Genomic DNA, 23,855 nt, shown 5'->3' with positions numbered 1-23,855 from the left:
AATCTAAGAAGGTTGTGGTTAAGAAATATTTGTTTGAATGTGACATTGTGGCTGTTGCAAACAGGAACGGGAAGATTGTTGAAATGTCTAGAGAACAAAAATGGGAAATTGTGGGAGGACCTGGTTCAATGAAGACCATTCCAAGTGACAGTGGCCTTGGGCAAGAGAGTTTGAGAACTCAGAAAAGTCTTGTGAGGTCGCACAGTTGACTCGGCAATCTCGGAGATGACAAGTATGAGACAAGTTCTGGACTTAGGCAACAAGTGGAGAACCTACGGGAGAAACTGCTTGAATAACAGTTGTCTGCAAATGCCCGCATAGACATGGTTCTCAAAACCATTGCTGCCTCCTCTTCCAAGCCTCCCTCTTCTAGTGCCCCCTAGGATCCTCTTAGTGACCAATTATCTTTTGCTCTGATGTTTTGTGGCTGTTGTTTTCTTCTTGTTTGTCTTTTTGTGATGCTTGTTTTCCTTTTTTCTTCTCTTTTCTATCATATTTTATGCACATATGTGCCATGATTTAGCTTTGTTAGACTTCTTTATGCCGTTTCGTCTGGCTGTGTCTTTTTGTTGATGCCAAAATAGGGAAGAATCGATTAAACTGAAATTGTAGCAAGTAATTAAGGGGGAAGCATAGAGTCATGGGGAACATATGCGGTTGTTGGTACCTTATCTGGTTAAGTCAAATAGTCATCATCAAAAAGGGTGAAATTGATGGGCTTAAGGTCTTTTAATCTATGTTTTGATAATCTAACAAACTTTTTATATAGAACCAGATAAAGGACATGAAGCATGCCTGGTACAATCATTCAAGTTAATCAACTCAAGATAATCTAGGCAGTGTGCCTTTAGATTCACAAGAACCAGATTAGGGACTTGATCCCTTGGTGTTCCCTTGATAGAAGTATAAGTCAACTATATAGCTGAAAAGCAACTGCAGAAAGTGACTGCCTGCAACTGTACACACAATAGTACAGACAGTGCAATAGTCACTTCCCATTGGGAAGAGGCATGTACTAACTAAGAATTGACATCACCATTGTGAATTGACATCACCATAGTGATATCTTTTGTAGTATAACAACCTGGTGCAAGGCACAAGACTATACTTGAGCATTTTCAGTGATATTCTTTCAAGTGCGAGAAACACATCTCTCAAGAACAAAGCTGCTGCAACCTCAAGGACCAGATCTAAAGATTGAAGATATATTAAGTCCTTAGGTTTGTTGAGTCTTTGTTATTTGTTCTTCACTGTAACTCCTATCTTGCTTTATTAGAAGCATTGTTTTAGAAAACTCAAAATCATAAACCATCTGAGTTTGTGTTGTGACTAGAGTTAGTCATAAGTTGAAATCTTTGTAACTAGTGAATGACAAAGTGGCTTGTGATAAGTGTATTATAAGTTAGAGTGATTGAAGTCTTTATAACTAGTGAGTGACAAAGTGGCTTGTGATAAGTATATTACAAGTTAGAGTGATTAAAGTCTTTGTAACTAGAGAGTGACAAAGTGGCTTGTGGTAAGAGTATCACAAGTTAGTTGAGTTGAATTCTTTGTAATGGAGTCATTACAAAGTGGCTTGTAATAGGTGTTTACAAGTTAGTGAAGTAGAAATCCTACCAGTATAGGTCGTAGTTTTTTTGTCCCCTTGAGTTGGGATTTTTCCACGTAAAAATCCCGTGTCTCATTTACATATTGGTTCAATAGTTAGCACTGTGGGAACTGATATAGGACCAGATCTCTATACAGTTTGGTTCATTAGTATTTTCAGTAGAAAATCATAAAGGACCAGATACTCTATATTGTGGTGGATCCATATAAACTAACATAAATCTTGAAGTGAAACGAGTTATGAAATAAAAGTTGACAAAAGTTGTCGCAACTTAGGTTCATAATTTTATTTAAACTTTAGGTAAAATGTTATTATGCTTTTCTCCCAATTTACTTGGAATTAAGGGGTTATCTACCCACCAAATTGAAGATCTATGAGTCTAGTTTCCAACGCATTAAACCGTTCGTCGATACGATCTCAAAATAGAGAGATATTCGTGTTTTCGCGAGATTGTACCAAGCAGCTCTCTTTGGGCCCCACATAGGCGGTTTAAGACATATGGATATAAATAAGATGCCTCAACCCCGTTTTTAGTCATTATTTTTCAGTATATTTAGACCTTAGAACTCTAAAAACACTCTCTCAAGTTTCTCTCATGATCCAAGACCAAAAAAGGGCAAACAACACAAATCAATCGTCAGAAATCCCGTGGTGCTAGTAAGTTTCTTGTTCTTCTAGTTGTTGCTCATTTTTGTGTTATTCCAGCTCACGTGGGAGGTTTTTTAAATAGTTTATGTTCTATAAGTACTCCCTTAAGTTTTTAATATCAACCCTAGGTGATTTCAAGTCTTCTAAAGTGATTCTAGTACAGAAAAACCCTAATTGATTGCTAGTTTCGCTTCCCTGTTCTTGTGGCAGCATTGGAGGGATATTTCGTGGAAAATTAAGGTCAAATTGGAGTTGTTATTTCTGTTTAAAGGTAAGTAACCTCTTACTCTACATGTATATAGGATTATCCAAGTTGCGGCTAAGTCGTTGAAGCTAGAACTTGTGAAATACATATCGAAAGGCTTAGTAGTAGTGTTATTTGTTGGTGGACTATTTTGAGAGGCTCAATATGATTATTATTGATATTGTTTGGGCTGTTTAGTGATTGTTTTGACTTGTGTGAAGTCATATAAATAGGGGAGGTGTTGTCCGTTTCCTCGTAAAATAGGTTGTGGTCGATACATAATAGTTACGACGCCTAAAGGATAACGATAATGTCATTTCTCTTATTGTAGACTAAGGAGTCGTGAAATTTGCATAGCTTGAGGTTGGGAAGTATATACAAGGTATATGAGGCTATCCCTTTCCTTCTTTTGCACGACTCTGATTGTACATATAATGTAATGAATGAGCTTCCAAAGATACTCTACTCTTAAAAGCTAGCAGTACTTATATTGTTTCCCTTCTTATGGAGCGATTGATGTTAATGTTGCTTCTCTTATTCTTATGTTATCAATGTTGTTAGTACTTTCTTATTCTTATAAGATTCATGATGAAGAATTAGTCCTAATAACATGTACAGAGGATATCGACTTTACGTCATTTCGAAAGGTTCAAAATATTATTCTAATGAGTCCAGCATGCATTATATATATATATATATATATATATTTTACTCTACCGAGCCATGCTATAGACGATCGGGTACGACACTTATTGTGCAACCACTGATCAGTTGGATTTTACCGAGCTCCACGTGGCCGGGTACGATTCTACCGAGCCTTATGATGGTCGGGTACGTTTTTACCAAGCCTATTACGGCTGGGTACGATATTATAATGATGATTCCCACAAAGGCGTATGTTTTAAAAGTTTATGTATATATACATATGTATCATGCATTTCATGTCAATAGCCCTCAAAGGTACCCAGATGTTACATGTTGTATATTTTCTATCCCTGCTTACATTATTGTTCGTACTTATGGTTCTCTGCCTTACATACTCAGTACTTTATTTGTACCAACGTCCTTTATATTTTTGGACGCTGCATGTCGTGCTGCAGGTCCTGGTAGACGGGTAGACACAGCTCCCCCACCACAGTAGGCTGCCCAGTTTAATGGTTATTGGCGAGATCCCTTCTCCAGACTTGCCGCGGTCTTGGTATGCATTTTTGTTATAGATATCATGGGTATGTCGGGGACCTGTTCCGACAATGTTGCAACACTTATGATCCTTTAGAGGCTCATAGACAGGTATCGACTCATGTATAGTTTGGTATGCCTTGTCGGTTTATTTTTGTTGTATAGTCTTTCATGGTAGCGTGGTAGCTCGTACCTTATATATAGTTTATTAACAGTCTTGCCTTCCCATGTTATGTATGTTCATGCCATTATCTTTCATTGTTGGTTGTTCATGATCCATGTCTACCATTTATATTGATCTCGTCGACCCTTAAAGATAATAAGGAAGGTTAGATAAAATGTACGTTGGTGCTCGACAAATATGACCCGGGTGCTAGTCATGACCCTCCATTTTGGGTCGTGATACTATTATGCTTAGTTTGGTATATTTTTCTTTTGTCATCTGATTTATCGTCCACCAAGCTTTGTATTGTTAGTTTCCGCATGCACCATGTTATTTCAATCCCAACAGTTTAATTCCGACTTCTTGTGCTAGTACATTTTGTATGTATTGAATGGACCAAGTAGAGATAAGTATTTTATACTAACTTAATAAATATTCTCTAACCATTAAATGTACTTATACTCTTAATCTTGATATAATTATTATTAGTTGTGTATATTATTATTGTTTTGATTTATTAAAAAGAGAGATTCTTTTGTGGGTCCCTGGTAAATTGGACAATAATGATATACATTGGCAAAGTAATAGTTAGTTAATTGAATCCATGTCTCGGTCTAGAGATTGATGATACACCTTTATGAAAGCTTATAAGTTTTCATGTGTAAATTATGCAGGTGGATTTTGTATCCGTCACATGAAATAAGTTAAGCGAAAATCTAAAGGAAATAATCAATGAATTAAATTGTCAGTAATTTAATTTATTTGATTAGTATCTCAATCTTAACATGGGGAGTTAAATAAGGTTTAGTGGAAGAATTTCGAAATTGAACTGAGGAGTGCAGTTACGAATTTATAGTGAAATAATTCGTAATTTATTATGGTAGTATTATTCGGATATTTCGAATTAAGTCCATAATATGAAGCCTCGTTAATTAAATATTGCGGTCTCTGCTGTGCCCGAATAATTAGGAATTAAATGGAATCATATTTCTTGGTGGAAAAGGAAGACCCAACAGGTTTAGGAAAAAGGTTTTAAATCCTAGAACCTGTAGCTATATAAAGGGATCTTATTCCATAAGGAGGCCATAATTTTCACTATACGGGTTTCCTACGAGAAACTCGCCCACACGAGTTTTGCTAATTCTGGGCATTATTCGTGTGGAACTGGAGGATGATCTCGTGGACGTCTTCGCTCTTGCGTGGAGGCTCTTTTCGCGATCGCGGTCACGCTTCAATAGATAAGTATCAATTTTATGTTTAATTAAAATATGTGATTATGTGTTGTCTATATTACATGCAAGTGATCATGTCTATTTGCTTCCGCTGTTTATAATTGTTTTCCATCAATAACAACAAAAGAAAGACAGAAGAAAAAGTCCAGGATACATTTTTTGTTTTCCGTGAAAATGGTAATACAATTAAATTTGTTGATGGGACTCTAAAAATACGTGATCTATTTTTATGCTAGTTTGTTAAGCAGTTGATGCTAAGTATGTGAGATTTAGGGACGAAATAAAGTTAAGGATGGTGCTACAATCAAACTGATAGGTCAGTTATTCAGGGCCTCGAGCTTGTCCATCCGGAGCCTCGAGGTCGATTCCGGGGCTCGATTATGAGCTAACAAAGGCAGCTGCTACGTGACTAACGGTTACAATAGAATCAATGGAGGCTCTTTATAGCCAATGATAAGCAATAAATGAAGAATAAATATGAAGATAACAAATAAAGCTATAATATCGAGAGAATATGTTAGAGAGTGAAATAGAGAGTTCTTGTATATTTTCGTGTAGAATAGCTGAAGCAACAAAGTTTACAAAGTGTCAAGGATCCCCCTTATATAGGAGAGGAAAATCCCAAAATAGTACAAAATAGATTAATGATAAAGAAAACGGGATGGGACAACTGACTAACTTTATGATGTAGGTTCAGGCTAGCTTCAAACTAGCCTGACAGATTTTGTCGACCCCGGCTGCACTCTTCGGAAACTCCCCATGCCCGTTGGGGTCACGACCAACATTATCCCCAGGTCGGGCATTGATAGACCTCGGGGGGGGGGGGTACTCGGTCCGTGGTCTCGAGCCTTCGAGGTGATCTTCCGAGACGCCTTATTAGCGAGAAATCTGTTCCTCCGATTTCGCCATATACATTTTTAGTGCAGTAAAACTTGATTGAGAAGTTAAATATGATATTCAAAGATGATCAGGCTGCTGAAAATATGGAATTGACACAAATTACATTGAGCTGTTGGAGCATACATATTACATAGCAAGATAATTTAGTATGCCATCACAAATTTAGTGTATGACTTGAACATAATCAAACAACACAACAACAACAACAACAACCCAATATAATCCCACAAGTGGGGTTTGGGGAGGGTAATATGTACGCAGACATTACCCCTACCCCAAAGGGTAGAGAGGCTATTTTCAGGAGACCCTCGGCTCAAAAAAAAGCATCAGGAGCCGATATATTAGTACCATAAAAATGCATAATAAAATAACAATAATATAAGAGATATGAAATACAGAATACGAAATACGAAATAGATGGATGGTATAGTAAAACTAGCAGGTAAAGCCCTGCATCAATAGACGACCAATTACATTCTTAGTCTAACTCCTAACTGGCTAGTCTCACTCTATTGTGCTATAGAAATATTCACAAGTTTCCCCTAACCTACAACCTTAATGCTCGACCTCCATAATTCCCTGTCAAGGGCCATGTCCTCAGTAATCCTAAGTCGCGCCATGTCCTGTCTGATCACCTCTCCCCAATACTTCTTAGGTCGCCCTCTACCTCTCCGCGTGCCCACTACAGCCAGTCGCTCACACCTCCTCACCGGTGCATCAGTGCTCCTCCTCTGAATGTGCCCGAACCATCTGAGTCTTACTTCCCGCATCTTGTCCTCCATGGGGGCCACGCCCACCTTCTCTCGAATATCTTCATTCCTAATCTTATCCATCCTTGTATGCCCGCACATCCACCTCAACATCCTCATCTCTGCTACTTTCATCTTCTGGATGTGTGAGTTCTTTACCGGCCAACATTCAGTTCCATATAACATGGCAGGCCTAACCACTGCTCTATAAAACTTACCTTTTAGTAACGGTGGCACTTTCTTGTCACACAAGACTCCCGACGCTAACCTCCACTTCATCCACCCCACCCCTATACGGTGTGTGACATCCTCGTCAATCTCCCCGATCCCCTGAATAACCGATCCAAGGTACTTGAAACTACCCCTCTTGGGAATGACTTGAGAGTCAAGCCTCACTTCAACTCCCGCTTCCGTCGGCTCAACTCCAAATTTGCACTCGAGGTATTCCGTCTTCGTCCTGCTCAACTTGAAACCTTTAGACTCAAGAGCATGTCTCCAAATCTCTAGCCTCTCGTTGACGCCGCCTCGTGTCTCGTCAATTAGAATAATGTCATCAGCAAATAGCATGCACCATGGCACCTCCCCTTGAATATGATGAGTCAGTGCATCCATCACCAGGGCAAATAGGAATGGGCTGAGCGCAGACCCTTGGTGCAACCCCGTAACAACTGGAAAGTGTTCAGAGTCGCCTCCTACTGTCCTAACCCGAGTCTTAGCTCCAGCATACATGTCTTTAATCACCCTAATATAGTCAACCGGGACCCCTTTATCCTCTAAGCAGCTCCATAAGACCTCCCTAGGAACCCTATCGTACGCTTTCTCCAGATCAATAAACACCATGTGGAGATCCTTCTTCCTATCCCTGTATTGTTCCACCATCCTCCTAATAAGGTGGATAGCTTCTGTGGTAGATCGCCCCGGCATGAACCGAACTAGTTGTCTGAAATAGACACCGTCCTTCGCACTCTCATTTCTATCACTCTCCCCCAAACTTTCATGGTATGACTTAGTAATTTGATGCCTCTATAGTTGTTACAGCTTTGGACATCACCTTTGTTCTTATACAACGGGACCATTGTACTTCACCTCCACTCTTCAGGCATCCTATTAGTCTTGAATATAACACTAAACAATGCAGTAAGCCATTCCAAGCCTGCTCTACCCACACATCTCCACAGTTCAACCGGAATTTTGTCTGGCCCGGTAGCTCTGCCCCTTCTCATCTTACGCATTGCCTCAATTACTTCATCGATCTCACTGTCCCTACAATTACTTAATGCATGGTGACTGTCGGCATTCCTCAATTCCCCAAGTATAATATCCTGATCCCCTTCTTCACTTAGAAGTTTATAAAAGTAGGTCTGCCACCTCCTCTTAATCTGGTCATCTCCCATCAAAACTTTGCCGTCATCATCTTTTATGCACCTCACTTGGTCCAGATCCCAAGTTGTACTCTCTCTCGCCTTAGCGAGTCGGAATAACTTCTTCTCCCCACCTTTGTTCCTTAGTTCCTCATACAGACGAGCAAAAGCTGTCGTCTTAGCCTCCGTCACTGCCATCTTCGCCTCTTTCCTAGCTACCTTATACCTTTGACCGTTCTCTCTCTTCTCCTCCTCGTCAGTGCTCCCTACTAACCGCAAGTAAGCCGCCTTCTTTGCTTCCACTTTACCTTGGACAACTGCATTCCACCACCAATCTCCTTTGTGGCCACCATTGTGGCCCGTAGATATCCCTAACACCTCTCTCGCCGCCTTTCTTATACAGTCCGCCGTCGTCGACCACATTGTGTTTGCGTCCCCACTACTTCTCCAAGCTCCCATTGCCGATAACCTTCCTTCCAACTCCTTAGCTTTATCCTTAGTTAAGGCGCCCCACCTAATCCTGGGGCGTCCTTGTACTGACCTCTTCTTCCTCCTTATCCTAATACAAATGTCCATCACCAAAAGCCTATGCTGCGTTGAGAGGGTCTCACCTGGGATAACCTTGCAGTCCTCGCACAACCTTCTGTCGCATCTCCTGAGGAGGAGATAGTCAATCTGAGTCTTAAGGGGAAATTAATAAGGGGAGGCTACAGATGGGTGCGTATATATGATGAGATTCAAAGTGCTCGCGACTCTATAATTTCAAGGCTCATTTTGCTAGGATCCGTTGCTTGCAGTTCAACTTGAATTACATCTAGTTCTCTCTTGAATCTATCCTTTGAGCTCGCGTATACCATCTTCATCCTCACCTTTGATGTATCAGGAAACCTAAAATCCATGACAGTATATCAGAAAGGGGCTAACACACACTGGTAATCACTATAATTTATTATAAAGATCATAAAGATTGAAGAGAAAGGTATAGAAAATATAATAAATTAAATAGGAAATAAGAAGAAAAACAATTAAGTTGAAAAATTGTATTACCAAGCGATAAAGAAAATCTTGCTTTTCTGGCAATTTTCAGTTGTTATGAAGTCAAAATCAAAGACAGTATAGCGGCATTCATCTGCAGGTAGAGAGTTAGTGAAATCTTCATAGCTTTCTTCAGTGCCCCCAAGCTTCTCCACCACCACTTGTTGAGACTCAATTTTGAAAATGATGTATCTGTAATTTCTCTTTGATTTTAATTCCAAAAACTTCAGCTTACAGTCATCATGCACAGCCATCCCAGAAGCAGCATTCGCCTGCATGCCGGCCCATAAATTAATTTGTCAAAATGCGAAAGAGGGAAAACAGAAGAAAATAAACACACTGAACAAGCTAAAGGGATTCAATATATATATATATATATATATATATATATAGAAAAAAATTCACCTACATAGTGTAATTTTCGGCGAATAGCTCCACCTAACAAAACTCCTTTAGCTCATTCATCACAAGTATGAAATCATAAACCTGAGGTAGATTCTGACATTTTTAGTTTTGTGCACCAACATTGTTGTAATTTTTTTTTACACCATCAAGTTAAGTTAGGTAATTGACAACGTATAAATATTTATAGAATGCCTAATATGGTAACCTAAAAGAAAGTATTAGTAAACATGTTCCTATATCTAATCGGCTTATTTGCACTAATAACACAAATATTCTTCAGTGAAGAACACAGATGCAACCCATCCAGCCCAAACAAATGTATGCAATTACATATCAATTTCCCTATTTAATTAATTATCAAAGTACTCTCTTTTTGTTCCTCATCCCTTGCTCATAATTTACTTGAAGAATTCCCAAGCACCGAAATGTTGCTTTAACAGACATCAAAGAAGGCATTTTAAATGAAGAGGAACTTCTCGTGAACATAATAGACCATCAACAAGCAAACAAATAAGAAATCTCAAACAAACTATATATATATATATATATATATATATATATATATATATATATATTATACCAAAAATAAATGATGGCAGATTGAGGGAGCGAGGAAAGAAAGATACCATGATGTCCTACAATTAATGAGAAAAGTAATAAGGGATCTCTGCAAAATGGATAGGAAGAAAGAGAACGAAGTAAAAGGGATAGGATGGAGTTGTTGTATGGGAAGGAGGAGAGATCCTTGAATCCGTAAGACGGGAGAATTTTGCATGTTTATAAAGCAAGAGAGAATTGCGGAGAATAAAAGAGAATTTTGAGGGGACAAATGAAAGTTGACAATTTTCTAGGCTTGTCATGCCCACGACTACTATTTTCTGAAAATCTTCCCCATGTCATGGCGTCACAGTTCGCACGATTAGGCATTCCCATACATATGCCACTTCATCTCCTCCCTTGAATTTCAGCATATGTACTTTAAGGACAATTTTGCCTTTTCAGTTTACTTCTTCATTATTACTTCTAGTAATAATTTTTATTTTAATGGTGTCTTTGGTTTCTTTAAGGACTCTTATGCCCCTTGTTTGGACAACCATTTGGTTGAAATTGAAAAACGAGTATTCCATTTTAAAGTTAATTAGAAGTTAAGAAAGAGTATTTGAAAGTCTAAATTATTTTTAGATGTGAATTTCATTTAGACTGGAGTTTCATAAGTAAAAATCCTTATTTCACTTAAAATACTCCTCAAACTAATTTGCAGCTTCAAATTCCAGCTGAAATCCTTCTAATTAAGAGTCTCAAACCCTAATGAATCGTATTAAAGAAGGTCATGAGAAGCAATCCTATGTTGAACAAGGGGGAGAATTGAAGGTGAGTCAGGAAAAAAGTAAAGATGCATGATGTGAATTAGACTTTACTGACGTATTACATATCCTTCTTGGAAGATAATAATGCTAATACAAGTAGATTTTCGTAGAAATGGCGTGGGATAGTCACTTTTTAATGTGGTATTTAGTTTTTATTTAATATTTTTAATGCCGAGCAAAAATAATCACTACTCTATTAAATTAATACGAAAAGACGTTTTTACCCTTTCTTCATAAGTGTTGTGTAAATATTAAGGACATGATCCTTAACTTCATGAGTGTTGTGTAAATATTAAGGACATTTTGTCCTTAATATTTACACAACACTCATGAAGTTAAGAAAATGTCCTTAATTTTTACACAACACTCATGAAGTTAAGGACAACATGTCCTAAGTTTAATAACAAAAGGTGTAAATACAGGACATTGTCCTTAATATTTTACACAACACTCATGAAGTTAAGGACACCGTGTCCTTAATTTTTACGCAACACTCATAAAGTTAATGACACTATGTCCTTAACATTTACACCATGCACACATGAAATTAAGGACACCATGTCTTTAATATTTACACTGTACATATGAAGTTAATGATATGATGTCCTAAAGTTTAACAACAGAAGGGTGCAAATACAGGGCAATTTGTCCTTAAAATTAAACACAACACTCATGAAGTTAAGGACACCATGTCCTTAATATTTACACAGCACTCATGTCTAGCACAAGGGTATTTTTATTCGGGGCGATAAAAATTTATTATACACTAGCTAAATAGTAAATACATTTTAAACAATGGCTAAAAAGCAAAGATATTCTCTAATTAGTGACTAACTTTGCACTTCCCCTAGATTTTCTGTGAGGAAAGGCCTCGTATATTTCGCCTAAGAGTTTATTGGTCTCTTTTCATTTTTAAAAAAAAGGTTTAAAGCAAGTTATCTAGGTTCTTAAAAAAGATTTTTGTTGGTTTTGTAAAGCGGATTTCTCCTTTGGCTCAAGCTTTAATTGTAGCATAAACTTATGAAAACTTTTTCAAAAAATCAATGAGCTTAGCTTTTTTATTTTAAAATCCAATATAAGACTCGACTTTTTTTTTTTTTTTTTTTCAATTTGAAAGTGAAATAATGTATAAAAATTGTGAAACAAACAATGATAGCAAATAATATTTCATTATTTGCAAATAATATTTATGTCTAAACAGCTACTAATGTTGCTACCCACAAAGGTGCACTACATACTAGTAGAGGGTCTAATTTGGACAGCTGGCCACTTTGTGAAAGTGTGCCGGACAAAGGCTCAAACAAATGGTTCCTTAAATGCTTTAGTTGTAATTGAAGCTCATTTTTTTCTTCAAAGGTCCATCATGGAGTTAGGCATGACTCTCACCAAAAATTACAACATAAACCTTTGCCTCATAAACATAGTGTAGATTGGTATACACCAACCTAGTGCAGAGATGTTCAAAAAAGATCAATCAGGGAATTGAACACTCATCCTTACAGTGTGATACTAAATGTTTGTAGGTCCATATGACCCCACCTATTGATCTATTATATAATAGCATCATTGATAGCGAAGCGATTTCTTCGTGGCCTGAATCTGAAATTTGGAAGCCCTTTTGGTCTAACTTCAAAGTAGCTCTAACCTTACTAGGAAGAGAAACTACTTCTATGAAGATAGCTTGCGTCATGGTGTTGTCACCCATATTTTCTTAAAATATGAACAAAGGTAAACTCTCCATTTTTTGCTATATCCCAGATTTGTTCCACCAAATGAAAGACTTGCCATGATGGTTTCATCTTCTTGTTGATCAAATTGACAATCACCAATGAGTCTGATTTCGCTATCACTTTTAAATGAATTGATCCCTTGCAAACTGCCTTAGCTTCAGCTGTGTTATTACTACCTAAGCCATAGAAGTCAGCAAATGCAATCACTAGAATACTAAGGTGATCTCTAAGGACACCAACCTCTCTTATTGCCCCAGGATTCCCTTTACTACACCCATCGTCTTTCAATTCATCCAACCTCTCTCAGATTTCTCCCACTTTACTGGTCTAGAAAGAGTTGTTTATTGAGCCCTCTCAATACTCCTGCATTTATCAAACCATATCTTAGGAAGTCGGAGACTAGGAAATTGAGTACTAAGAATAATAGTACACCAGTTTGTCACATGTTGAATAACATTCCAGCCAGACATGTGCTTTTTGTCAAATCTTGTTGCACATTTATCCTTCCATAACTCCCATCATATCAATGAAGGTAAACATTGAAATAGCAGAGATTGAACTTATTTCTATCGTTGCTCAACCACCATCTCATGACAATCTGTCTTAACTATCCAAGAGTAAGCCTAATGCCACAAGCTTTGCCGAAATAAGTCCATACCTGCCTAGCAATTTGACTACAGCTAAATAAATGTGTCATAGTTTCCTCCTTATTGTTATTATAGCAACACCACTTAAGGAATCATATAACCACACTTCTTTACTGCATCATCTGTTGGGATCCTTGAAAAGTACAACATTACCAACTAAGGATGGCTTAGTTATATTGTGGACCATATCCTTTGTGAGCATAATATTTTTTGTTATTGATCTCCCTTTGATAAAGCTTGTATGATTGGGAGAGATCAATTTCTGCATCAATGGACTCAATCTCTGATTCATCAATTTAGAAATGATCTTGCATGAAAAATTACTAAGACTGATTGGTCTTAGTTCTGTAAATGGTTGTGGGCATTCTACCTTAGGCAGTAGAATTAAGCATGTATGTGTAAGAGCTTTAGGGATTTGATTACCTGCAAAACAGTCAGAAATAATTAGTAATAAATCATCTTTTATGATCTCCCAGTATGGGTGGTAAAACTTCTCAGATACACCATCAGGGCCTGGTGCATTATTTGCACTCACGGAAAATACCACCTCCTTAAGATCCTCCATTGTAGGTAATGCATTAAGTCTCTCATTGTCGGTTTCATCAATGAGCTTAGGAATACAATTCAGAACTGAAAGATCACCCACTGTATCCTCCTTAGTGAATTGTTTATGGAAAAAGAAGATAGCTTTATATGCAATATCATCATCTCCTTCAATCCAGCTTCCATAATCTCTTCTCATTTTCTTTAAGGATAGTCTCTTCTTTCTCCCATTAACAACAGAATGAAATCTAGAATTCACCTCTGGCTCTAGAAACCACTTCACCTCTGATTTCTGTCTCCAAAATGCCTCCTTTCTTATATGCTCTGACCAGAAGTGCATTAACATTATTTAAAGAAGGTCTGTTGGCCTTAGAGTTGTCTGCAACTATTTTGTCTTCAAGCAACCTTGCCTTCTAACTCCTTAACTTAATTTGTCAAAAATATTGCCCAGAACCTGTGAAGTCAGGTTCCTTAATTTGTGAAGTCAGGTTCCTCAGTCCACAAATCCAGAAACCTAAAATATTTAATAGGCTCTCTTTGAGTAGTCTTTGCAATAACAAACAAGAGGGAATGATCAGAACCTGTTCTAATAAGATGGTTGACACTAGTAGAGACAAAAATGTCCATCCATTTATGACTGACAAGGATCATATCAAGTCTTTTCCATACTCTCTTATCCGGGCACCATCTATTACACCAAGTGAAAGTAGAACTAGAGTAACCTGTATCAATAAGGTCACAATCCATAATACATTGTATTAGAGGTAAATTCAATGTATTAGAGGTAAACTCTTTGACATTCTATGAGGGCTTCCTCCTTTCTTTTCACAAGGATCAACAACACAATTAAAGTCCCGTGCAATGTACCATGGTATCTTGTACTTATCTGTAATATCCTTCAGTGTATCCCATAATTCTTCCCTTTGCTCAGCCTTACACTTAGCATATACAAAAGAAATCAAAATTGAAGTTCCATTCCAATTCATCCTCCTCAACAACCTTGTAATCCACGAGCTCATCCCAGAAAATCCAAATCTGTTTGTTTCTATTAGAATAGGCATTAGTGAAACTAAGTATTCTTTGTATTTTTTCATCTTATCAGCTTTATAAAAATGGCTCACATAAAGCTATAAAAGGAAATTTTTCTGATCTAACCATTTGATTAAGTTTCTTAAGAGCCCCATTAGAATGAATGCTCTTGATATTCCAAAAAAGAAATTTAATCATGGAGTTAATTCGAGAAATGAAGTTCCTGTGAGACACACACATGTTGTTGTTTAGTGTGCTTGCCGCCCCTTCCTCCTGTTGATTTTCTGCCACCTCTATTGTTACCTCTACCTTTGCCTCTACCCCTGGGAGATAGGCGTATCTTGTTAATGGAAGTATCAAAGCCTGATGTCATAGCAACATCTACCAGAGCCTGGGAGCAAAACGTCTCAAACAATATATCTGCTTGAACATCACTGTTTGACTTTTGTATTACACCTCCTCTATTTGCTTGATCATCACTTTCTACTTGCTCATTGTCGACACTTACATAATCTTCACTTATTCTAAACTCTCCTCATCAGCATAATCCTAAACTTCCGAGCTATCCTCTTCCTCCTCTGATGACTCTGCTTGTTCACAGGGGTCTAGAGCATAACCCTCATCACTATTCTGTTCTTCCCCCAGGGTGGTACCACTGATAAGTTTCAAATAACTATTTTGAATCTCTTCCGGATCAATCTCATGGTCTGTTTCTTTATTTTGTAGTTGTGTATCATTTTTAAAGTTCACTCTATCTGGCAATGACCTTGATGTCATCTCATTTTGATCTGCTGATTGGAAATTTTCTTTTGATATCATGTTTTCTTTGTCGCCCTCTTCATTTGCGTTGGATATTATTTGGTTTGACGATTGAATAATGGGTTCTGATATTTCAACCTCCTCCATGTCTTCATTTTTCTTCTTTCTCTATCCTCCTTTCTTCCTTTTGTTTCTCGATTCTGCTTTATTGCTAGTAATATTTCTCCCGGGTTGTAAATCTTGATTGGCTCTTAAACTATTTGTTGGACCTCTGTCCTCAACTTTTTCTTTTTCTTTTCTAGGTACCTCTTCCAGAGTAGAAAGTTGATGAACTTCTACCGGTTCTTTGATAATGATTCCTTTACTATATTTGGGATTCTGTCTGATTTCCCCATTTTGTTTATGACTTCCTTGATTAATCGCCTTACTTTGTTGTTGTTTAACTGGGACTGTCTTCTCATTTGGTCCATTTTGTGGGAGGTTAGTCTTGTTAACCTCCTTATATGTCATTTGATTATTTACTGCTATTATTGTTTTGTTTTGTTTTTTTGCCATGTCACTATTTAAAGCTCATCTTCCTATTTGTTCTCCATCTCTTTTCTAGTTTGTTCTTCCCATTGTGCCTCGATTCTCTAATCTCTGATCTTGTTTCTGCAATGACTTTCAAGATCTCCCTGCATCTTAAAGTAAAGACAATAGCTTGTGTCACGACCCAAAGTGATGGGCCACGACGGACACCCTGTGTCTTACCCAACCGAGTACCAATATAACATATCTTTCTTATTATACTATCATTGATAAATTGGCCACAAGGGCTGTCATGAAATAACCAGACTAAAACATAAGAGAATACTAGAATAGGACGACCCAATATACATAAACTTATACATGTGACATACGGGCCTATATGGCCGACATGATCATTTGTACTCTCTAAACATTGGCCGGAAAGGATATATAAGTATCCATGTACATGACATATGTCTACAAGCCTCTAAGAGTACATAAATGTCATAAAGGTCAGGACAGGAACCCGCCATACCAATCAATACATGTCCAAATTATACTGACCAAATAGGCAACTCTGAAGCAAGTGGAGTGCACCAACACCTTCCGCTGAGCTGATAACCTAGTTGGACGACTGTCAAACTGTCTATCGGGACTTACGGGCATGAAAAGCAGTGTCTCTAGATAAAAGAGACGTTAATACGAATAAAGTACCGAGTATGTGAGGCAGGAAAACATAAATAAGAATAGTAATGTAAAGAGAGATAGAGAAGATATAAGCTATAACATTTGAGTGCCTTTGAGGACGACTGACATGAAATGCATGATACATATGTATATACATATACTTTAAAAAAAACATACTCCTATGTGGGCATCATCATCATCATATCGTACCCGGCCTCGAAGAGGACTCGGTAAAAACATACCTGGCCATCATAAGGCTCGATAGAATCGTACTCGGCTATGTGAAGCTCGGTAAATCCAACTGATCAGTGGTTGAACAATAGGTTCCATACCGATCGACTATAGCACGGCTCGGTAGAACAAAATAGATACATATATGTAATGCATGTTGGACTCGTGGAATCATGTTCTAAATCTTTAGGAGTGACGTAAGGTCGCCGCACCGTCGATTAACATAATGGACATCCATACCATCAATATGAACCTCAATAGGATTCAAGTATCATACATACTTGCTTAGAATAACTTTATACGAAAATAATAACATGGACAACCTTAGTTTCTTGGAGTAGATCCGTTATGAAATAACGTATCATTTACGTTCATTTCACTTTAGATCATGCCAAAAGAAAGATGGATGTACCTTAACATATATTAACTCCATTGAGTCCTTAATATCTTCCAAACAATTCTTCAAATAACTCAACTCAATCTACCATAGCATAAGGAGATTCAAAATCAGTGGTGAGTAAAGGCTAAGTCCGCAACTTAAACTAGTAGCTCGTTTATGTAAATTTGGGCAGCATTTCCCTTGTAACAAGGGCCTCCTCCAATAACATATACCAAAAACAACAACATGAGAAATCTAGCAATATATAAATATCAATAACAAGACGCCATATAACAACAATAAGTCACAACTACTTCACGACGAGCGGCAAGCTCCGATTGGAGTCTGTATAACCCATATCACCTCTTATAGACTTCTTACATTAACTTAACAGTATAATTAATATGATAATAAAGTCATTCATCAATAATTCCATCATTATACCATATATTTATAACAAAGGAAACAATCGACAACTCCAACTATCTTCAATTAGCAACTTTATTCACTAGTTCATGTCTAGTCCATCCATTTAACTTAATCAACAGCAAGATAACCTTAAACACATGCAAGAACATAAAAAATACTTCCTACAGTAGCTTCAAGTTGAAATCCAAGTTATATTTAGCTTACAATAGCCCTCAATGGCAATACAACACCATATAAGTGACTTAAGCTAATCCACATATTATTTTGTAGATTATCATCCTAACAACTTAACCAACATACAAACAAGCTTCTGCACAATTAATAGGTTGTTATACTTACCTTTTCCAGTAGCAACAACTTAAAATTTCAGCCAAACACAGCCCAAAACTATCCTCAATGACAACACAACCTCAAAGAGGTGTTGTTCTTCACTAGAACTAACTTTTAATGTTGAAATATGTTGTAATCACTTTGGAATCATTTCAAACCATTTTTCATGTATTTAGGAGGTTTAGGAGAAGTTTGTAGACAAAGTTTATTCGAAATTGAGCAAAAAATAGGCGTCCAAATCATTTTTAAAGTGAAGTAGGTCGACCACCGCCTAAATGGGTCCCATTGGGAGCTACTTGCGCGGTCTCGCAAAAACGCGAATATCTCTCTACTCCGAAGTCGTATAGACAAATGGTTTAATGTGTTAGAAACTAGACTCGTAGATATTCAATTTGGTAGGTGAATTATCCTGTAATTCCAAGTATATTGGGAGAAAAGCTCAGCTACATTTGACCTAATTTTCAGCACATTTATGGATGTAACTTGTGATGTCCTTTGGCAACTTTTGTTCCACAACTCGCTTGACTTCAAAACATAATACAAGACTATTATACGACTAAAATAAATCATAACTATCTTCCTTATCATGTTAAGCACCCCAATCTCACCCCAAAAGCACATGTTATAACATTCCCAACTTGTTGACTTTCGACGAAACTTATTTTCTTCATTTCGTTTAGCTTCTAAGCCTTCTAACCCTCTTGGTACTTGTTATTAATGATCTTCAATATTTGTAACCTCCAACGTAACATGATTAACTTACTTTATGTACTTTCAAAGATGATCTCATTTCTGAGCTTACATCTATTGACTAGCGATGCACTCTCACGTACAAAAATATGGGGTGTAACAGCTTGGAACCATTTCGTATTCAATATCTATCCATTTACCGACTGGAGTTCCATCAAGTCTTTTAATTCCAAGCCATAGTTGATCTAGCCTTCGTTTCAAAAGATTAATCTCAACTTTAATTTTGGCTGCATTCCCCTAGATTTGGAATAAGTTGCCTGATCCGGGGCAACCGCAACCCCAACCTCTCTTACCATCCTAGAGATGACCTTCTAGTTGAGCAAGTGCCAAGGTAAGTGGTGTATCAAAATCCATACTGGAATAATGGATGATTCAACCTTAAGTTTAAAATCTGCAGTCCACTTCATGATTTTCATAGGTGCTTCTCCTATATCCACATATTCCTTAAAGAGAATATGATTATAGTCCACATGGTTCGTGAAATAAATATAGTCATGTTTGGGATCAAAATAAGCAATCTTCACTGACCCTGTTAGATGGAATTAACTAACAAAAACTCTCTTAATCTCTTCCATAATCGGTTTACTCTGATAGAGCTTACCAATAATAGTAATTTTGTACTCATGTGCCAAATTAATAAAATAGTCTTGTGCAGTGAAGTAAACTATTGGTTTACCTAGGTAGGTTCGATAAGTAATTTCCACAGGTGGGGAATCACTGTCCAAAGATGGCAATTTTGTTTGAATTGTTGCGGCAAAGGAAGGTTTTGAGATTACCTGTTCTGTCCTTTTTTCCCTATCTATCAAAGCTTTGTTGTACTGTATGTTGTTTAATACTGGTATTTGAGAGGATAAGGTAGCAGATGATGGCTCAGTAATATGAGAAGGCTGTGGGTAATTGGTATTATCTGGGATTTGGTCGTTTCTAGGCTGATGTATGTCGAAATTTAATGAGGTTTTAGGTTGTGTTGGTATGTTGTGTGTGGATGAAGGTTTAGGCTGATTATTGGCTTGGGTAATTAAGTTGGTTTGGTCCTTATTAACTTCATCTTCGGTGGCAATAGCGGTGGTTTCTTGGTTTGATAGTTCTGTAGTAGTCGCTAGTTTTATGTTAGTAAGTGGCAATTGAGATTTAGTAGGATTTTGTAGGTTAGTTGTCAAATTCTTATTGCTTGAGTCAGGTGTAGCCGATGGATGTGGTGGGGAAGGATCGTTGGAATGCATATGATATTGGTGAAATGAAACTAGAGAGAAGGAAGAGAGAAATTTTAGTGAAATGATGAAGCAGACACTCCAATTGAAGGTTATTCAAGATCGCATTAGACCTTTTGTTTGAAGTATAATAAAGAAGAGTCTATCCGTGAAAATGATAATAAGTATGTGAAAGAAGTTGTGCGACAATAGGCTTAAGGAGATCAGTAATCATATCAATGAATCATTGGTGGATATTTATGTTTCTTTTATTTAAGACTTGACTCAAAAGAAAAAAATATAAAAGAATTCCTTGAGCATTTTCTTCTTAACTTTCTAAACTAATGATTTGTCTTGGTCTTTGGCATTGATGCCTTTATCCATATTTTACTTGGTAGCACTATTTTTATAAAATAGAGAATGGAGGATGTGCCAAATCAACTTTATTTGTGGAGTGAAAAAGATAAGCAAATTGTAGTCTCAAATACATTACCTAATGCCTTCGAATAATGAAAGAATTTCGAGCAATCAAATTAAAAGTTAAGAAATAAAAAATACATAAATCCAGTCTACTGAAACTATAAGATATACTAATCAGCTTATATTTTGACATTTGAAATCTCGACGTCATTAAAATTGGACAAATTAGAATGGCATTGTATAGGTAGAAAATCAAGATGTCAAATAGGACATCGTTGAACTAAATTTGGATGGGTTAAGACGGATTAAATCTATAAACAAGTTCGAAAATAATTCATCCAAAGTTTGTGGCAGTTTAAGCTAAGCCTTAATGTTGAGATGAGCATTTATTATGTTTTAATGATTAACAAAATTTGTTTGAGAATCAAGTTTTATGTTCTAGTTTGGCGTGTTGCAAGACTGTTGTGCAAATAATACAAAATATTTAAATTAAAAGTTAAGTGAACCAAGTTTGCAGCAGGCCAGCTGAAGAAAGCAAGACAAACGCGAAAGGCTAGCATTCTCATGCGAGTAGGGATTCCTAGAAGATCCTGTCCATGTCCAAAAAGGAATACGCATATGGATGGACTTCGTGTAATAAAAGAAATATGTATATATGGAAAATACTCGTGGAAAGAAAGAAGGTTGCAAAGTTAGAATCAAATAAGGAAACCAAGCCTAAATAGGAGAGGATTTTCTTAACCGAAATATTTTAGTTTTTGGACAATTAACTGAAGAAAGACTTTCGGCCAACCTTGCACCTATAAAAGAAGACCTGTTGCCATAATTCAAGACTAGTGCTATTGAGAGAAATCGTGAGAATACTTCTGACAATAGCAAGTAAAGCAAAAGCTGCTTCTGAAGATTCAACTCAATCAACTAAAGAACTAGTTCTTGAAGATGAAGCTACTCGAGTTCTTTAGTTTTTAGGTTCAGTCTAGTGTACTGAATTGTAACATATCTGCTTTCATAGAAGTTCAATAATAGGTTATTGTAGAGACGTTATTTTTGTAAGCTTTCTGGGCTAGAGTTCGTCTAGGAAGAGGTTGCTACAATTAGGTTGATTGTAGGGGTTAGGGTACTAGAGTCAATCCCCTTGGTTATTGAGTTGTAATCTAAAATTGCTCTTTGAAGTTAGTGAAAATTTGAGGAAAATCCTCCTGGGTAGGTAGTGGTTTTTACTCCCTTAATCAAGGAGGTTTTCCACATAAAAATCTCTGTGTTGATTACTTTTCGCAATAATTCATGCTTGTGTCTATTCAAATAGTCAAAGAACCAGATTCTTTGAAAATGTGAAAATCAGGCAAGACACAATTCAACCCCTTTTTGTGTTTAAATAGTCCAAAATAACAATTGATATCAGAGAAAGTTATTTCATAAGAAGCTAATACCTTAAAAGGATCCATAATGGTAGCACCATCAGATGCTCATGAAAGACAAACAACTGTTAGGCCACTACTATTCAGTGGGAAACACTACGGATGGTGGAAGGAAAGAATGCATGATTTCTTGGAAGGAAGACCTGAAACTCTAGAATATTGTTGAGAAGGGACCAAAGATTCCCATGCCGTTTGATGACAAGGGTGTCCCTACTGGACCAAAACCAAGATAAAAATACTCCGAAGAAGATGTTAAAGGAGTTCAAAAGAATGCCAAAGCTAAGAAGATTCTGATATGTGAAATTGGTCTCCGATCTGCCTGCAGAGATGCAAAAGCTATATGGGATGTTCCGTAGTGTGCTCATGAAGGTACCTTTCAAGTGAAGCAGTCAAAGATTGACATGCTAACTAGGCAATATGAAATGTTTAAGATGAAATCCGGGGAAACTATCCGGGAGATGCATACTAGGCTAACTATAAATATCAATAGATTAATATCTCTTGTAGAAGTTATTCCTCGTAACAAGATTGTGAGGAAAATTATGAGCATACAATGACCCTTGATGATCTAATTCGAAACCTAGAGACTTATGAGCTAAAACTCAATGAGGATTGCTTGGATCGACAAACTTCTAAATCTTGCAAGACCAAGAACCTATTGCTCAAGACCACCCACAAATAGGACGTTGAAGAAGATGATATGTTAATGCTAACCAGACGTTACCAGCGGCCTATAAGGAAAGGTAGTTTCTTGAAGAAAGGTAGCTCATTCAAATCCAAAGCTGTGGAGAAAAATAATAACAACAACATTGATGGTTGTTACAAGTGTGCAAAGAAAGACCACTTCAGAGCCATCCTGAAGATTTATTAGGTGGGGGAAGACAAGCTTTTAGGGGAGGATCGTCAGGACCATCCCAGTCATATTCTCAGTCTTCAGCCAGTGCACCGCCGATAGGGGCTAGTTAGCAGGCTAGTCATTTCAGGCCCAATCAGGACAGCAGGGGACTCCACCAGCAGGGCCGATCAAGAGGGAGATTCCAATAGTAGTGGAGGCCCCTATGCCCCAAGTATGGGAGGATGCATTTTGGAATCTACTACATGGACCTTCCAGTATGTTATAGGTGCGGGATGAGAGGTCATATTCAGAGGGAGTGTCGTGCATCCCGCCAAGGTGCGGGCAGGGGAACGACACAACCATCCAGTCTTGTAACTGTTATATCTTTAGCACCCCCTCCATCTTGAGGCACCCCAGTACCAGTAGGGCGTGGTGCAGCAAGGGGTGGTGCACAGAGTTTAGGAGGACCCAGCCGTTTCTATGCCATGAGTGGTCGCCAGAGTGTAAAGGCTTCTCCAGATGTTGTCACAGGTATATTGACTGTCCAATCTCATAATGTATATGTTCTTATTTATACCGATTCCACCTTGTACTATGTTACCCCTTATGTTTCTATGAAATTCAGGATAGAGCCGAAACAACTCCATGAGTCGTTCTCTGTATCTACTTTAGTCGATGAGTCTATTGTGGCTGCACGGGTTAATAGAGATTGTGTTGTCACAATACGAGGTCGGGATACCATGGACGATCTCATTGAATTGGGGATGGTCTATTTTGATATAATAATGGGGATGGACTCACTTTATTCATGTTTTCCAAGCTCGATTGCCGAACTAAAACTATGAGGCTTGAATTTCCAAATAAACCAGTTGTCGAATGGAAAGGGGATAATGTGGTGCCAAAGGGCAGGTTTATTTCTTACCTTAAGGCCGTGAAGATAATTAACAAGGGATGTATCTATCACTTGGTCCGGGTCACGGACATCGATGCTGAGGCACCTACACTTGAGTCTGTGCCAGTTGTGCATGAATTCCCAGATGTTTTCCCTGATGAGATCCTTGTGATCCCACCAGATAGGG

At 37.5% G+C, this 23,855-nt stretch overlaps 1 protein-coding gene and 1 long non-coding RNA gene across 2 annotated transcripts; both read right to left on the bottom strand.

Annotated features, from left to right (window-relative positions):
- Positions 1-8,822: 8,822 nt before the first annotated feature.
- On the bottom strand, positions 8,823-10,235 carry LOC104218842 (actin-depolymerizing factor 7-like). Its single transcript, XM_009769434.2, has 3 exons — positions 10,152-10,235; positions 9,133-9,392; positions 8,823-8,973 (listed from the first exon to the last, which is right to left on the bottom strand). The coding sequence occupies exons 1-3, from the start codon at positions 10,152-10,154 to the stop codon at positions 8,823-8,825; spliced, it is 414 nt and encodes a 137-aa protein (XP_009767736.1). The 5' UTR covers positions 10,155-10,235.
- A 6,200-nt stretch (positions 10,236-16,435) lies between these two features.
- Positions 16,436-20,382, bottom strand: LOC138891263 (uncharacterized). Its single transcript, XR_011407630.1, has 2 exons — positions 19,690-20,382; positions 16,436-17,506 (listed from the first exon to the last, which is right to left on the bottom strand). It is a non-coding gene; the product is annotated as an uncharacterized lncRNA (long non-coding RNA).
- Positions 20,383-23,855: the final 3,473 nt, after the last annotated feature.

Source organism: Nicotiana sylvestris, chromosome 5, assembly GCF_000393655.2.
Source record: "Nicotiana sylvestris chromosome 5, ASM39365v2, whole genome shotgun sequence".
In the NCBI taxonomy this organism is placed as follows: Eukaryota; Viridiplantae; Streptophyta; class Magnoliopsida; order Solanales; family Solanaceae; genus Nicotiana; species Nicotiana sylvestris.
The sequence above is the reverse complement of the archived record's forward strand: the minus strand, read 5'-3'. Positions and strand labels throughout refer to the sequence as shown.

What these genes read in the sequence shown, in the direction of transcription:
- LOC104218842 (XM_009769434.2), bottom strand. An exon ending in AAGATTTTCTTTATCGCTTG is followed by an intron (nt 8,974 to 9,132) that starts GTAATACAATTT and finishes CATGGATTTTAG; the next exon opens with GTTTCCTGATACATCAAAGG.